The 16,679-nt window shown below is 37.5% G+C and overlaps 1 protein-coding gene across 2 annotated transcripts in view; it reads right to left on the bottom strand.

The window, feature by feature from the left end:
* ppp2r3a (protein phosphatase 2, regulatory subunit B'', alpha) overlaps positions 1-16,679 on the bottom strand; it is a 105,399-nt gene that overhangs the window by 9,546 nt on the left and 79,174 nt on the right. For both annotated transcript variants that reach the window (XM_088613983.1, XM_088613974.1), the window contains 4 exons: positions 3,260-3,526; positions 1,485-1,588; positions 977-1,079; positions 64-138 (listed from right to left, as the gene is read on the bottom strand). In XM_088613983.1, the coding sequence (XP_088470109.1) occupies positions 64-138; positions 977-1,079; positions 1,485-1,588; positions 3,260-3,526 (549 nt within the window). The remainder of the gene's footprint in view (positions 1-63; positions 139-976; positions 1,080-1,484; positions 1,589-3,259; positions 3,527-16,679) is intronic.

Consider the following 16,679-nt stretch of genomic DNA (forward strand, 5'->3'; position numbering starts at 1 on the left):
CATTCCAGCTCTGAGCCCTGAGGTTCAATACATACTGTACTAACATTAAAAGCAGAGACATACCGTGGTAATGTAGCGGGAATGGAACTCAGGAGCATCCTTCAAAAATGTCAGACCTGGGTGAGTGTCAACCACATCCTGAAACGAAAGAGCATTAAAGCATTTCACTTGATTACAAATCCTGAATTCACACAGTGAGCTCTCACAGTGAGGGTTTCAAGAGCAGTTATCATAGATTTTATTGGTGTTTGCCCTTGAAGCATGCAAACATGACCATATTGATTGCCCTCCTTTACTGAGCACACCAGTATTCAGCTGCTTCTATTGATAATAACAGTAATAGTTTGGAACTCCAGGCATGTGAAATACAGCACAAGGCTGTTTTAGCATTTAGCATTAAACCTACAGTAATATACAACAAACAAGTGCATTGTTTGATTTTGTATATCTTAGCTGTTCTATTTTTCTCTATGTCAGTCTCTATGTCACTAATCAGTGATGGAAACCCTAGGGGTTGAATTCATAGGGATTGAATTCTTTCAGTAAGGGGCAGATTGTTTTTCAAGAACATTACATAGCTAAATAATAACATTATACTATACTGTATATTATACTTCTATACCAACGAAAGCATTGATGGAAGGAAAGTAAATGTCTGTGGTATCAACGTACAATGAGGCTGTGACTTTTGTCACAGACTAGGATCTGACAACGGCAACAAACTAAAGCTACTTCTGTGAATAACACACCAAAAAACAGACATGTCTTTTGGCATATCAGTGAGGCTTTACTTGAATGAGGCTAAAACAGTCATAACTCTTCACAACCATCATACAATATAACGAGATGCACAATCCTTCACAACCGTTAATGCAAATTACAAGGGTTCATAGCAATAGTTTCAGATGAATGTTTTATTATGCCCATTAAGAATTGTGGTCTAAACTGTAAGGCAGTGATTGTGCAGTAGTATCACCTGTAACAGTGGGATGAAGTCTTCCTGCTCAAGGTAGTTGTAGCCTGGTTTGGCCAACAGGTAAACAAACTTTGATGCATCATCATAGCAGCTGAGTAACAACCTGCAATGAATGCAGTCAGTTTACGAACCTGTACAAAGACCCTCAGACATGTGACATTATTCCCTTTTCTTACTTTCAGACCAATGCCTTCAATACAAAAGCTCAAATGTTAGAAATGGTCAGACAGTTGTACTGACCTAAATCATATGCTCACATACAGATCTAATTCTCCTTCAGATAAGTGTGTTGGGTAATTTCAAATCAATTAAATACTTACCTTGAAATATTGTGTGAGTACGTGCTAAAGAGACAGAAAACTGCACAGTTGTCCTTTTGTATATTTTAAAAAGTACTTAGAATTTAGCTACTTTTGTTCTTATACTTTTTCATTTCTCATTCATTAGTCTACAAAATCCATCACATTAGGTACACAGCGTAGAGAGATGATCAGATCAGGTTTCTTACTTTCTCCATGTTGCAATAAATCCATGGACGGACACAAATCCTGTTCTTTCACCTCCAGTGCCATTGAACATGGGGGCCTTCCAGTACAGTGGACAGTTGCATGCCTGAAGAAGAAATTTCAAATCTATTCTGTGTAGAAGTCAGGATTGCTGTAGCCTGTAGTGTGCACATATAGATTCTGTACATAGACAAGCGATGGTAAAACTTGTCAGAATCGCATAAAACAGTAGTGGAAATATATTTAGTGTCAATGCATACATAACTATTTGGATGTCCAGAAAAAAAGTTATTCCTATATTTCTCTAGATTTCTCAAATGTGAATATAGGAGTAAACAAACATAAGTAAAGATGCTAAAAAAGATTCAGCCTGTCATAGCTTGGGGAACTATCAAGTTGTCCACATTCAGAAACACTGTTCCAACATTAATTGAATGCCCTGAGCCATTCTTATACCAATATTATTGTGTCAATGTATGGAAAAGGTTGGGATGGCACAGCGCTGTTGTACATTGTACTGCTGCCTCTCAGCACCAGGGTGTCAGATTCGATTCTGGCTTTGAGTTTTGACTGTGTGGCATTTGCACGAGTGTCCAATGTTCACATGAATTTTCACCAAGAGCCTTCTACCACCGTGCAAAGACATGCTGGCAGTGTTCGATTAGCTATTGTCTATTGTGTCTTTCTGTCCCTGCAGTGCACTGGTGTCCTCTCCAGGGGGAGAGCAGTTGTATCCTCTCAGTCTCGCCTTATGGGCTGATGGGATAGGCTTCTTTAAAATACTTTTACTGCACTGCAGATGTTTAGTTACAGGTGGATAGGGTTCATTCAAATGGTACACTGTCCTGTGTTCTGAGATTCGTACATGTAAGTAAGAATACAGAATACATTGTGGAGTTCATTAAAACAATAGTGTTGCAGTTTTAGTGTGCATATCTCAACACCTCCCCTCTGGGTCCTTCCCAGTATTCCCACCTGACACACTGAACTGCTGAAGAGGAGGCTGGGATGTGGCAACCCTTGCAGTTTTGTCAGGAATTTTAAAATCAAACAGGAAAAACTCTTTAGCATGATTGTAGTCATGAGGTGAAGATCAGATTTTTTCAGCTGTGTTTACCCTGCTGCTATAAGTGACTAATTTGAAAAGGATTTTAAAGGGATAATTGGTGCTACGAGGTCAAGCTTTAGGTAGGAACAACTTTTTAGTTTTAGCACTGTTGCCAAAGATAACAAGGGAGCTGCATGATGCATTGTATTATGCAGAGCCTGGAGTTGTTCAGAACAGAAGTGTCGTGTTGTGAGACTGACCCTGCAGTGAATCGTAAGGAGCAAGCAGAGTTGCCAGAGACACAAGACCCATTTCTATGAGTAGCAACAGGCTTGACCGGAGTTCTTATGACACAGCTCTTAAAACCTAATTCACAACGATGGTTGAGTGTATTTTTGTGACACAAAGGCTGACACCTGTATTTGATGTGTAAACATTAGAAATCTGTGGCCAAAGAGTACAACTTTGTAGAGCGGGATCTTCATAAAACACACCTCACATTCTTTTTTAAATTGGCGCTGTAGGGAAGAGGGAGGGTGGTATTTGTTAAAATGTTGCTGTTGTTCTTTCTGACTGTTACTGCTTTTTTATTATTAAAGTAAAAGATAAAACACAACAAAACAAAAAAAAAACAGTGCTATAAAATGTATTAATTACAACCAAAGGTAATTAAAAACCAACTTAACAAATAGACATAATTGCAGATTGCTTTCTCTGAGAACGCCATACCTTAGCAATCTTTCCCATTTCGTAAATATCAGCCTTTTCTTCCTCAAACTCTGTGAATGCTGCTTCAATTTTGGCAATGGTCTCATCGAGGTTGGCACTGCAGTTTGGAAGTCCCTTGGGGAAATAGAAGCGTGGAATGTTTACAGACAGGGAGGTGGCAACCACCACTTTGTGGGCAGGAGGAGGGGTCGGAGGTCGTGGGCTGGGGGTGGAGCTTGTTGGGGCTGGGGGCGGGGTTCCGGGTTTCTTTTCTTGCTTGTTTTGGACCTGGCAGAGGAAGAAACAGGAAAAGAGTTTGAGACAAAAGAAGAAGACTTGTGATCCTTATGGTCTACGCCGGTCATCCTTTTGGATCATATCATGCTAACTAAAACTGTACCTGAGCAGTTCTAGACCCATTTATGAATGTTGCATAAATAGTTGTAAGACTGTATTCACCCCTCCTGTTAGAAACAACTCCCAAACTGTCAACTTCAACAGTTGACAAGATCACAAGCAGGTGAGTTTAACCGGCTTGACTGGTTGGTAACTAATGGGGGTGAAATAAACAGGTTTCACCTTCAAGTACTTAAAAAAATATTAGCAAATGTATTTCACACTATATCTTGTTTTATAAACAGATTTTTTTAAAACAAATTTTAGAAAGCAGATGCTTATTTCCCCACATGGAGTTATCCAATTTACTACGTTAACAAGGGGGTTTTCTTACTCTATCATTCATATTGTTTTACTGCATTGTTTAACAGTGAAAGAGGTTGGTGTAGCTCCTGCAAAGTAGCAGGTGCTACTGTATATCTTGACTTTAATAAACTATCTTCAGTCATCATGCACTACAATAGTAAATGTAAGTACATTTTGCTCAGTGGTGGCACTCTACAATATTCCTTTCAGGTTGTATTTGTTTTCAAAATAAAAACAAAAATCCTAATATTCTCCCCAGTAAACTAGGCGAATAACTGCCGAGGAAAACGTACTGGGGATTGCAGTTACACGTTTATCACTGAGTGATGTACTCTTTGTGGTGGTATATAATTTCAGAGTATCACTCAGTGTATCACTGTTAGGGTTTCTCTAGAGCCTAGAAAACTAGCAATAATGATATCCAGTCATCATGTTATAGTACAGGTTAAAGTGTAAAGTGACTAATTTCAATGCTCTCACAAGAGTATAGGTTCTGTTTATGAAAGCACAGTACTATTTTTCCTTTACATTATACGGTAAAAGTATTGACTTGACTGAATTTCTAGTAATATAGAATTGAAATATTAATATTAAGCCTGGTTCTATGTTTTCCTAGGGGTAAAAATTTTATTCTGTCTCAACACATTATACTCTTTATTCTATATAATGCCTTCAGAACATTTTTTAACTCAATAATGGGTTATCTCTGTGAACTGTAACTGCTTTAAGCATGTTTATTTTAATAAAGAGCAGAGTACAAATAGAAAATAGAAGACAAATGAATATTGCTCCCCATAGAATATAGCACTTTACTTCAGACTTGGACCCGTTAATGATAATTAGATTCATTCAGAAAAAAATATATCCTTTTCAATGTCCTGTTGATAAATACACAGTGCACATTACTGAGTTTAAACCATAGCACAGTTTCTGTTTGTAGCATCCTTTTCTGTACTGAAGAAGTACATCACGAAAAGGGAAAGACAGTAGCATTTTGAATCATGGCTTGGAGTCTCAATGAATCACCAGAGTAGTGTGTCCATTTTTGTAGTAAAGAACCTAGTGCAGGAAAGTGTACAGGTCTTGGTTCATACTAAAGCTTTTGCAAGATGCAGGAAGAAAAATCTGGATATTGTAATCATAGTTATTGTGCAGTGATGATAGTGTTTCATTGCCAACAAGATTTTCATGTTATACAATATTACAGGAGGAATGCTGTGATTCTTTCACACATTGATACACACATCATCTACAGTATCTGGAGCAAATGTACTTGTAGGCGAGGGTTATTTTTCATGATAAAGAACAAATGTGGACAGGTAAATATATCCTTAATGCTTACCATCCAAATGTATAAAATGTTAATTTCAGTAAACTCAATATTTCATTCACAGTTTCAATCTCACAACAATGGACCATGAATGAAATACAATATAATTCAATAACTGGAATTAAACCAGTTTTAATAGTACTGGACATGAACAAATTAATTTTAACTGCATCACATAAATGAAATAGCAATGACTTGTAAAAAGTCAATTTCGTGACCCAGTTTTTAAAAACTTTTTTCTCAAAAGTCTTATTTAAAATAATTACTGTTTCATAGTTTTATTGATGTTTGCTTGAGCTATTTGAGAAGAAATGTAGTTATACTGGCAAACATGTGCAAGCATGTATTTAGGAGATCCTGCAGAATATGAAACAGAGCCAAGTCATTGCCGAAGAAGAACTACCTTGTGCTGCAATCACATCCAGGATATTTGATCTTGAAGAATCAGGCAGTACTGCCCAGTTATTAGAAAGGGGGCATGGTCAGCTACACGAGTTAACATGAATAAAAGAGGTGTTTCCTTTTGAGCAAGCTGTACAATCAGATGCTCAGTGAAATAATATGTTACAGAGCGGTACTATAGATGCAACATCGAAGAACACGGTGTTATCAATACAAAATGCTGTATCAGCTTTCTTGGGATTAAATAGAAAGTGCTTGGTAGTATTAATATGAGTATTCCTTCACTTCAGCTGTCAGCCTGTGGAGACAGAGCAAGCACTTTGATTCAAACTCACTCAAATATTTATGCATCAGAGACCTTGCTAGAATTCAGTGTGCAATACAAATAAGCATCAAATTTGATGTCTATATTATTTTAATATAAATCATAATGGATTCTGTCTGTGAAACAATAGAATCAGTCTCCCAAAATAACAATGATTAATAGATGAATATGAGAAGACTCAAAGATAGAAAATAAGCACAAGACACATATATGTCAAATCATTCACCATGCCATTAATAAAGGATAAAGCATCTGTAAGAATTTCCTTAATCCACAATGCTCTGCACACTTTTGTTTTTTTTTATTTGTTTCAGGTTTCTCAACATCTCCAAAGAGTTGTATCTATTAGTAAAACAAAGTATTTTGCAGTACCTACACCTATTTGGGCCAGAAGAAGAGATTTTCCCGTTAGAATTCGCACATGCTTAATTCATATTATTTATAAAAAGCAGTGATTGTTTCAAATTCACTAAAAGGCTCTATTCATCAGCATTAACCACTCAGATTACAGACACAATGCTACCTGAATAAAAAGAAGACAACAGTTTTTGGCTTTAAATCTAAGTAAAGGTCAACCTTTTTTCTTGAAAAAATAGGAATAGCTGCTGATTTTAATCTATTTATAATTTATCATAAACATAAAAATCTGATTTGTTGCAAGGAGGACACCTGTTGCAACACTACTAATATCAGCTTAACGAGATGTTCATAAAATGGCCCTTGTGTCTACATTTCTCCAGTGTTTTTAGTAATGTTGTATTTGTGCAGTGAAACATGGGCCCTATGCTGTAAGCAATGTCAATATTATAAAAAAACAGCAGATAAACACACAGAAACATGCACATGTATTTAATGTGACAGCTATATCAGTGGTTTCCAGGCCTCTGCTCTCTCCCCCAAAGATCTGCTGGCCAGATTGATTTTGACACTGTATTCACAGTCCTCAGAGCTATTAATAAACCCGTTGGTATCTGCCCGCAAATAGTTTGTCTTTAATGGCATGCAAGTGTTCGCAGCAGTAGTGGTTTCAGAGCGAATGGTACACAGAGTCTTTAAAGCCGGCTGAGCCCACACTAACCTGTGCTTGCTGGAAAGACTTGAGCCTCTTCTTAAAGCGGGACGGCAGAACAAAATCACAGCCTCTGGCCAAGAAAGCCAGCTCTCCCCTCAGATCGGGATCTCTCCTTAAAGAGGTCTCCTTAATCATCATATTGGAAGGAGTTTGAAAGAAAGAGAAACAAGGAGCCCCGACTGCCGCTCCTCTCAGAAGATACGACTCTGTCACTACCGACTCCACTGCCACCTGCGCCACTCACTGGAAAAGACCAGGAGACACTTCAAACTCTGGGTTCTTCCGAGATCCTAGAGTCAAAAGAGTCCTTATGTGACAAATTCCTGGTGTTTTCGCTTCTCATACAGTCACCAGAGTGTCCAAGCATTGTATCTCGACTGGCAGGCCCAGATAGCCCCCGGTTCCAGATATCCAAACAATCTACCGCCTCAGCCACTGGCTCCCAGCGCCTCCCTGTAACACTCCACTCCGAAACATGACCCACACTGGGATCTGTCTCTTGGAAGCTTTGCCACAAACAAGCTGTCCCTAACAGGAGGCTGAAAAGGAGAAGGGGGTGGGGGTTAGGTGTTGTGCATGTGTTGCATTGTGGGAAAGGAAGCACCCCCCTGGCTAAGTTGCTAAAAATAGACATTGTAGATAGAGTTCAATATACTGTCTATACTGGCTTTGTTTACTTTTAGTTCCTGAAGCACAGGGCGCACGATCTGAAAGTGGAACAAAGGGAAATAACAAGTAAAGTTTTATTCCATGCTGAAAAGAATAGAAAAGCAAAGAGACACAACGTTTCGCCTGTGGAGCCTTCTTCAGGTGTGGTTGAAGAAGGCACCTGAAGAAGGGTCCACAGCCAAAATGTTGTGTCTCATTGCTTTTCAGCTAGAATAAACCTTTACTTGTTCCTTTGCTGCCTACGCATGCTGATGCTGCTATCTACATGAAAGGGAAATTAGGAAGCTTACCATCACACTTTTGCTCATTTACATGCAGCAAAATCATCAATTATCATCATTATGCTGATATATGATTGATGATTGAGCAGCCAAAAGAAGACTGGAATGACAACTATAGAAACGTGTTCCTTGGACATACAGTAAATGTGTTGCAAGTTATAAGTCAAGCTTATTATTAAGGGATCTACACACAAGGTGTCATTAGGTAAAGCCATCATGTTTAATAATGTCCAATAACATTTTGATATACCACATTTTACAGGATAACTGTACTAAAGACTCTAGCTGCAAAATTGTCTTGATAAAGATACAGCTGGACAATAGGAAAGAAAAAACCACACCAGAGCTCACAGTCTGGTACCATGGTCATAGGAGAGGGGAACTCTGACTTGGTTCCAGACAGACACGAGAGTTGAATTATTGCTCCTGCACGTGTGCCAGAACCAGGCCTGCTAACTTTCCTTGCGTTTCATGGATTTTGGAGGAAACAAGTAAGAAGCCTGGATGGTGGCCAAGAGAACTATATATTTGTTTTTATTCTGGCATTATCAGCTCTAACAAGCATGTAGTGACCTATTTTTACTCCTGTTTAATGTGGGATGACTTTCAGTATTTACTAAGCGAGGTGCAACATTTCACATTCCCAAACTTAATGCTGTTTATTTTTCTTGTACAATCAGAGGATTTATCTGTCAGTGCCTTCATGGTGCAACTTCTGTATGATACACTATGCACTTCATATATTTCTGTAAATAGAACATATTTTATCACTGTCCCTGTTTCAAACTTCTCCCACTTGAAGGGGGATAAATAAAATTGAACATTCTGTTTGTAATCTTTCCTTTCTAGGCTGCTTAATTGTTTGCTTCACTTAACTTGCTTTGCTTAACTGAAAAGAACGTCATTGCACCCATCTACTGTACAGGCAGCATTCTCAGATCCATATTTTAAATGGCTGAGGTATTCATGTACAAACGGAAGTGGAATATACTTATTATCTTAAAGGACGCAGGCTGAGACACTAACAGAACTCTTGTAGATAAATTTAATTACTTGAATAATTCTTGTAGATAAACTGAATTCAATAAAGTGGCCGAATACAGAATACAGCATGCTAACTGCTGTCTTTACGCCCAGCTTTCCTGTTATGACTAAGTATTGTGTCCATAGTACCTGGAATGAGCTACCATAGACACACACATTTAAGCCAAATCAAATACTTGTGTCAGGGGTACAGACCAGCACCACCTAGTGTCCACTTATCTGTCATCAGGAACTCATAAAGACAATCGATGCCAGCAACACAGAATTTAAATACACCATTATCTTTCATGATGAAGTGTCTGTGATTCCCTAGTGGAACACTGCAATTCATAACGCACATAATTAGATCTTGTTGAGGACAATTACAGTGAAAGAAAATAAGTGTTCTCTGTACATATTTAATAAATGTGCTAGAAGTGATCTGTTTAGCTTATTATTTGTGTGAAAAGGATGCTGCAGTATTGCCACATGGATTGATCTTATATAGGGCCAGTTCAGTTTTCTGTATAACAGTCCCTAAACTATCTCAACCCTCTTCTACCCCCCTCTCCCCTGTCACCCCCCCCAACAGACACACTTCTGTATAAATAACTTGCACACTGCCCGTTGGCTCAGGTCTCATGACATTTCAGTTGCACACTGCAATCCCACAATTCCTTGCCCTCTCAGGCAGCTGTTTGGAGAATATCAAGCACATCAAGATTCCACAGTGGGCTGACCAGACATTAAGGATCCCATACCCCAGTCAGTTTCTGCAGAACAGAATACTTACTTCCAGAACATAAACCCTCTTATTCCTGCATAAAGACACTGTCCTCTCATAACAAAATTTGTCCTAAGGAAAGTAAAAGCTTTGTAATTCCTTTTCATCAAACAGATGATGAAGTTATAAATACAAACAAATGCATATTAAAATTATTTTCTGTACTTTACACAGTTTCCTTAATCAATGCACATACATGGGGCTTTTTTCAGTTAAGTTAGACTCTTCCAGGCTTTCCTTATGTGTAATAAAAAGCAACAAAAAGAAGCCTGTATTGTAAGATTTTCTGATGAAAGGTGAGAACTTCGAAGTTAATTTAAAAACATCACAACTGATGATGTAGTATCTGTAGTCATAACTGCCAGAAAAAAAAATTCTTTGGAAAGAATCAGATCTGTTTTTATTTAACATAATGAAATTTACACATTTGGCAATTCAACACAGGTCTAGAGAAATTGGCAGTCATTAACTTTCCATTGTAATCGTTTAACTGCCTTGGGTTCAATCAGCTGAATTACATAAAATAGCCCGTGTCTGAAGTGTTCTAATCTTAACCATAAAAAGTAATATTGCCTCAGACAAAATGAAATAACATCTGTGCTCGAACGAGTTATTAATAGGGCCACGAGCATACTGTTCTCTACTGTGTTGCCTTTGCTTTCTTAGTGTTTGAAGACTTCAGAAAGGCCTTGGTGTAAAATGGTGGATTTACCAATAATGCATTTTGTACAAAACTCTTCTGTTTTGTTAGAATGATCCTAATTCCTAAAAATTTAGTTCAGGGTTTTTAAGAATGCAAAGGAATAAAACTGTTGTGATCCACCAAAAGCAAACAAATGAACATTAACATCTGCTTTAGAACAAGAATACAAATCATGATGTAACACACATTAAACATCACAGATATTAAAGACTGCAGTGTTACAAAAGTAGAATGAAGAAAAAATTTAATTTAAAAATTTAACAATGTCATTGGTACAAACTTATTTTTTAGTTTTTTAATGCCAATCACAAAACTCCCTTCTACCCATCCTGTTTAATTACACTTAGTTTCTTAATGTGCTGAGAAGAGATGTTTTTAAACAGATTGAGTCTAAACATTTTTTATTAAAACATTTTTCAGCCTGGGATTATTTTGTACTAGGATAGGCATAACTAAATATTTTCAGTACAGGTTTTGCTCCTAAACTCTTTATTTTTACATTTTTGTTTATTTATACAGGAGTACTGGGTTAACAACTTGCCAGGCTGATTTACAGCAAGTTTATGTACTACAAAAACAACCCAAGTTACAGCAGGATTATGTAAAATCAAACTCGTTCAAAAAAGAAATAAGCAAAAGACAAGCAGAAAAAACTCATGCTAGAGGATACACGAAGGAACGTTATCTCTTGAGAAAGCATGTATGCCTTATGAGCCCTTTTAAAATTGTGTGGCATGGGAAATGTTTTTTGGGTGTGCTGGTGTGTACATGAAAAAAAACATCTTGATTTTTATATCTAGGAATAGGGTACTGGCCTAGTGAGATGGACCTGGAAGTGTAAACAAGTTCAGTTCAGGAATATCTGAGCAACATACCTACTGTATTCCTCCATTTACAAATAAATCGAGAAATAGGTATATTCCATTTGCTAATATTATTTGAAGGACAAATGTGTTCTCAGATTGGGAAATGCAAGAATTTGCTACAGTGATGAATCAGGGGAGACAGACTCTCTGCTGAAGGGATGCTTGCTGGATAAAATCATAGCATTCCAAAATATGGATGACGTTGTTAAATTTCCAACACTCTGGGATTCTGACTAAATTAAACCCTGGGCATACAAGATCTTGCCTCTCTAAAGCTCCCCCTTAATTTACTTGGTGAAGTCATGTCTCACTTCTCCACTTCATCCGCAGTGTGGTGGGGCTGCTGATGCACACATCACAGCTGTTGCACCACAGCGGTGGATGAAGTGGGTCCATCTCTGTATATGAAGCACTTTGGGTGGAAAAGTGTTATACAAATGCAAGGAATTTTAATTTCATTATTAGGTAAGATGAGAATCTAGATAGTAAAAAAATGAACTATAGTGCTTGATTTGGTGTTGATAATTAAAGGTACTGGGTTTCTCAAAGACTTCTGAAGAAATCTAAAATAAATACAGTGTTGTAGCTCTTAAGGAAAAAGTGATTGGGCTATTACATCAACAGTAAAAGTGTGGTAGAAACTGTCAATGGAAGACAATAGAAATAAATGCTGAAATCTGACAGATAATTTATGTACTGCATAAGTGACAAGAGAGTGGGCCAAGCATAGCACTCTGTGGTACTCCCATTCCTCTGGGGAGCATCATTTGAAACATACCCCGAATTTCTAACATCTTTGGTTCTACTGCCAAGACAAGGTACTGTAGTAATAAGTTTCAGACAGGTGTTGAAACGAGTGATGAGGTATTTACAGAGATTGATAAAGACTGCACCTCCTGTAAGTGCGGTCTTTTAATGTTCAGATGGCAATAAAGTAGATCTACAGTATTTGTGTATGGGTCTGTGATTAACAAGATTGTTTTTCTCTTCAGGACAGATAGGTATAAATCAAGAGTACTAAGAGTAGTGTGTAAAACTCAAATTATATCCCATAATAATCGATATCAGGAGAGTTGGGACTTCACCACAGAATTGGGAGTTACATTTTTAAATTAAATGAAAAATAAAACCAGGAACTCAAACAGCAATGAAGTGTGCTGACACAAACAAGCTTTCACTGACTGATGATGTGGTCATTGAATGCATTAGGTATGAACTGTGGATCTGTGACATGATATTTCTTGTCTTACAAATTATATATTTGTATTTAATATATCTTTGTAATTATTTAGGCCTGTATTTTCTGGAAAAAAGTAAATATTCTAGATTATTTTCTTTTCTTCAATTAGTTTTAAAATGTTTTTAGCAATCAAGGTACATTTATTTTCCAGATTATAATCTTTATATTTCTTGATACAGTATATATGATATAGTACTTTTGGTACTATAAACATTTGAAGACATCATTTGAAGAAACATTTGCTCTGACAGGAACTGGCTTTTTATTTGTTTCTAAGGAAACTAGCCATTTGGGGACTTTCCGGTCACCAAACAGATGGCTGTGTTGTCAAAAAGTCAAAAGACAGACACCATTTTGGATTTCTGTTTCAGAGAATTACTAAACATTTTGAATGTGAAGACAACCCACTCAGTATATTTTAAGTAACTGGGACTATTGATAAAATATTGTCACTCAGAGGCTCGATAACAGATTTAAAAAAACCAAGAAATGTTTGATCAAATGCTAGCTCAGCAAGTTAGCAACAATGTGACCTTGTGTAAGTCACCTTGTCTCGGATTCCTCCTCTGCAGTGCCCAGCTCACCCAGAGCCCTGCTAGAAGCCTTCTAGGAAATAGTAGTAATGTGTTCACACTGACAACACACAGCTTAATTCTACACATGCATCAGGACTTCAGTTTTGTTTCATTAAAGAAGAAGAGCTGAAAACACTGGTAACCGTTCATTTTTCCCCCTTGATTTAGACCCTGAGTATTGAAGAACCCAAATTAGTTTGCAAAGGTAACACCTTACGAATTTATCTTTGTCACTTGAAAAGCTTGTCCCTTCTGCAGGGATGCACCTAATTATCTGTATATTGGTAGGGGTTCCTTTAAATCCAATAAAAACAGAAAACCACACCTCCTGTATCCTGCCTTTTGACAAGTGTTCCAAAATGCCGTTCACTCCGGAGAAAGTTTATTTTCTGATCCCTGGCTATCAGAACTCTTAACAGGATAACACAAAGGTTTCGTTTGACCACAATGTCCTTTGCAGGTTCTTTTTTTTTTTTTTACAGCAGCCCTGTCACATTTCCAAATAAAGTTTTCAAGTGCTGTGAAGTCTTTGCGTCATACCAAACCTCACTGAGACCAAGGCTGACATTAATGCCTTCTTTCTAGGACCGGAGTCTCATTCAGAAAGAAATGTTCTTAAATGCTAATGAGCGGAGCGTTGCTATTCAATGTGTAGCTTTGCTATTCAAAAGTAAATTAGTCCTTTCTTTCTTTCATCAGTTTAATAGCTAAGAATTATGAAATATCCAAATACATGTTCTTCAAAATAGCAGTGTCATTCACATACACATTTACAGATAGATGGCTCACCTTGCAAAGATTTTATGAAGGTATTTTAACAATCACCTTCATTACATAGGACTTATGAGAAAAAAAAACTATTCTAACCATCTTATGAAACACAAACTTCCAGATACTGGGCAGGGATAGAATTAACCCAGATCAATCAAAAAACAACTCACTATACAGTAGACCCTGAAAGGAGGTCTTCTAATGAGATTTCATATTTTTATGCAAACTCATTATGCTGAAGGACTCTATAGTTTATCACTCAAAGACAAAAGATGACCTTTAGCCGTCTGCATCACAGGAAGAGGTTTTTTTGTTGAAGGGACCTTCTTTGTCTAGTACTCCCAAAAGATTTTGTGCCACAGTAAGAACCCCTGAACAAGAGGAAGAAAGTATTTCATTGTTGCTTGTGCATTTGGTGGCCATGTTCTGCATTGCCCTCTAAACAGGTTTCCAGAGAGGGAGTGCAAAGGCAAATATCAGGTATCTATTATTGAGACAGCTCATGTTTACTCCCACATTCTTCATCTGTTATACTGCTGACTTTAATAACTGCTCAAACAGGCTTCATTACCACCACAGCGGTGGCTGAAATCATTTTGATGGCAGCTGTTGAGTGTATTAATAGGTGACAAGTCACCCAACGCAATCCCACTGAGTTCATTCTTTCGATCTATGCCAGTGCCCCTCACTGAACTGACCATTGATGATTCCAATAGGATTTTGTTTTGGTCTGGAAGGAAAAAAAAAACAAAAATGTCATTAAAAACTCATGTCTGATTTGAACTGGCAGTAAAAGAAAAGGTATCCAAATCTGGTTAAAAGTATCTAAACGCAACCGACTAAATGAAAAAATGAATTACGGTCACAACTTTGTTAACTGCCAAGTGTACAGGTTCAATAAATCTATCAAAGAGATATTGGGCAAAGACCTTTGCCTCCTAAGCCTGTTTTGTTTTGTTGATACACTCTCTCCTGCCCACCAGCCTATCCACCATCCATACCAGCATCTAATGTCACTTGTGATTTTAATCTGGGACACAGTATTTTCTTTCAATGCCTTTTAAAATATCTACTAGCGTTGCATTTGTTATACTATAAATCAAGTGTTAATTACAGCTTTGAAAGTAGAAACACTTCTCTATACAGCTGTTATTTGAGATCAAGAGTCTTTTGCTTGTTTGCTTGCTTGTTTTACAGAAAGAATAGCCTAAATATTGTCATAGAATGAAAACCTATTTCAATGCCTTGTCCATTCATCTTTTTTAATTGATGACAATTTTTCTGGTTCTGCTTTTTGTTTCTAAAACCTCACAAAACCAAACCATGATTTTAGCTCTAAAGCGATCATAAGATAATATTTTAAAATCTTTTTCAGGGTTTTAATTTAAACTAAATAGATTGTGAGCCTAATCACGAATCTCCCTCTCTGCTCTCAGAAGTGAATCAGATTATATATTGATCGTTGGCCAGAACCTTTCATACTTCATTTGTTCATTTTAATTTCCAAAAAGAAACTGTGAGAGGAATTCTGTGCTCATGAGAGATTTAGGATCCGTGTGTATGCAAGTCACGAGTAAATCAAAGATATTTTTAAAAACCAGTGGCTGTTTGATGAAAATGCCAGTAAGACATATGTCCACTTCCGTAGGCTGACGCTACATTAGGTAGCCATGACAGGACTGGTTTCAGCACAGACCTTGAGCAGACTGCTGAAGAGCTCTTCAGGGGATACCTTGCCTTAAGCAAACCTAAGAGTGGGACTAGTCACCCCCACCCCCCTCCTCTTCTAACTGATAAATTCTCTGGGCCAGTTGGAGTGTGTAAGATTTCTTTGAGTATCATAATTGGAACAGATGTGAACTGACAGCCTGAGAGCCCGCGGAGTCACATGTGTTAGTGCTGCAGACACTTGTCAGGCTTATTGATCAGCAGAAAGGGTGTTGAGGTGCTGTTCTTCTAAAAAAAAATGAGCTGGGTATTAACTGTCCCAGTTGGCAGTTTTGCAGAACCTAGTCTCAGCATCACTCAGCTAGGCACTAAGTTGGAAAACAGCAGCTGTTACCAGGCCACAGAGAAAAGGAATACACTGCATATGAAAGGGCTACAGCTTAAAACTCCAGTTTATCTCTATGAAACAATGTGGCACAAGTGAACAGGTCTAGATGTGTAACAGCAAAGGCACTGAGCTTTCATCTAGCGCACACTGTTATTCAAAGTAATGTACAAAGGCAGGACATCGAGCAAGAAGTGTTTCTGCTGAGTCACTTGCAAAAGGACCTCGACTTAATGTCTGAAGGACACAGCAAGCAGAAGTAAGCTGATCAGGCAAAACATGGAGGAGTGGTGATAGACCTTGAGTTTGCAAATGTGAAACATGTGCCGACAAGACCTCAGTAATGGCATATAGGACTCATTAAACATAAATTCCAATAATACAATAAAAGTCTATATAAAATTCTACAGGTACAGTAACAGCAAGAAAAAAAACAAAGTATGCTTTACACAAAGTCTTCTCTTCATAACTTTCTCATTAAAAATCACCTGATGTAAAATGCATGGTTATTGTAAATGCTTTTCTAGAGTTTCCTTGATGACTTTAATGCTAAAGAGCTGACACTTTCATTTAAAGAATAGAAGTGGAACAAATTCTTCATTGTGCTTAAATAAAGGTAAATTAATTTAATCGATGTTAATGGGA

This window comes from Lepisosteus platostomus, chromosome 2, assembly GCF_059453375.1.
Source record: "Lepisosteus platostomus isolate fLepPlt1 chromosome 2, fLepPlt1.hap1, whole genome shotgun sequence".
NCBI classification, from domain to species: Eukaryota; Metazoa; Chordata; class Actinopteri; order Semionotiformes; family Lepisosteidae; genus Lepisosteus; species Lepisosteus platostomus.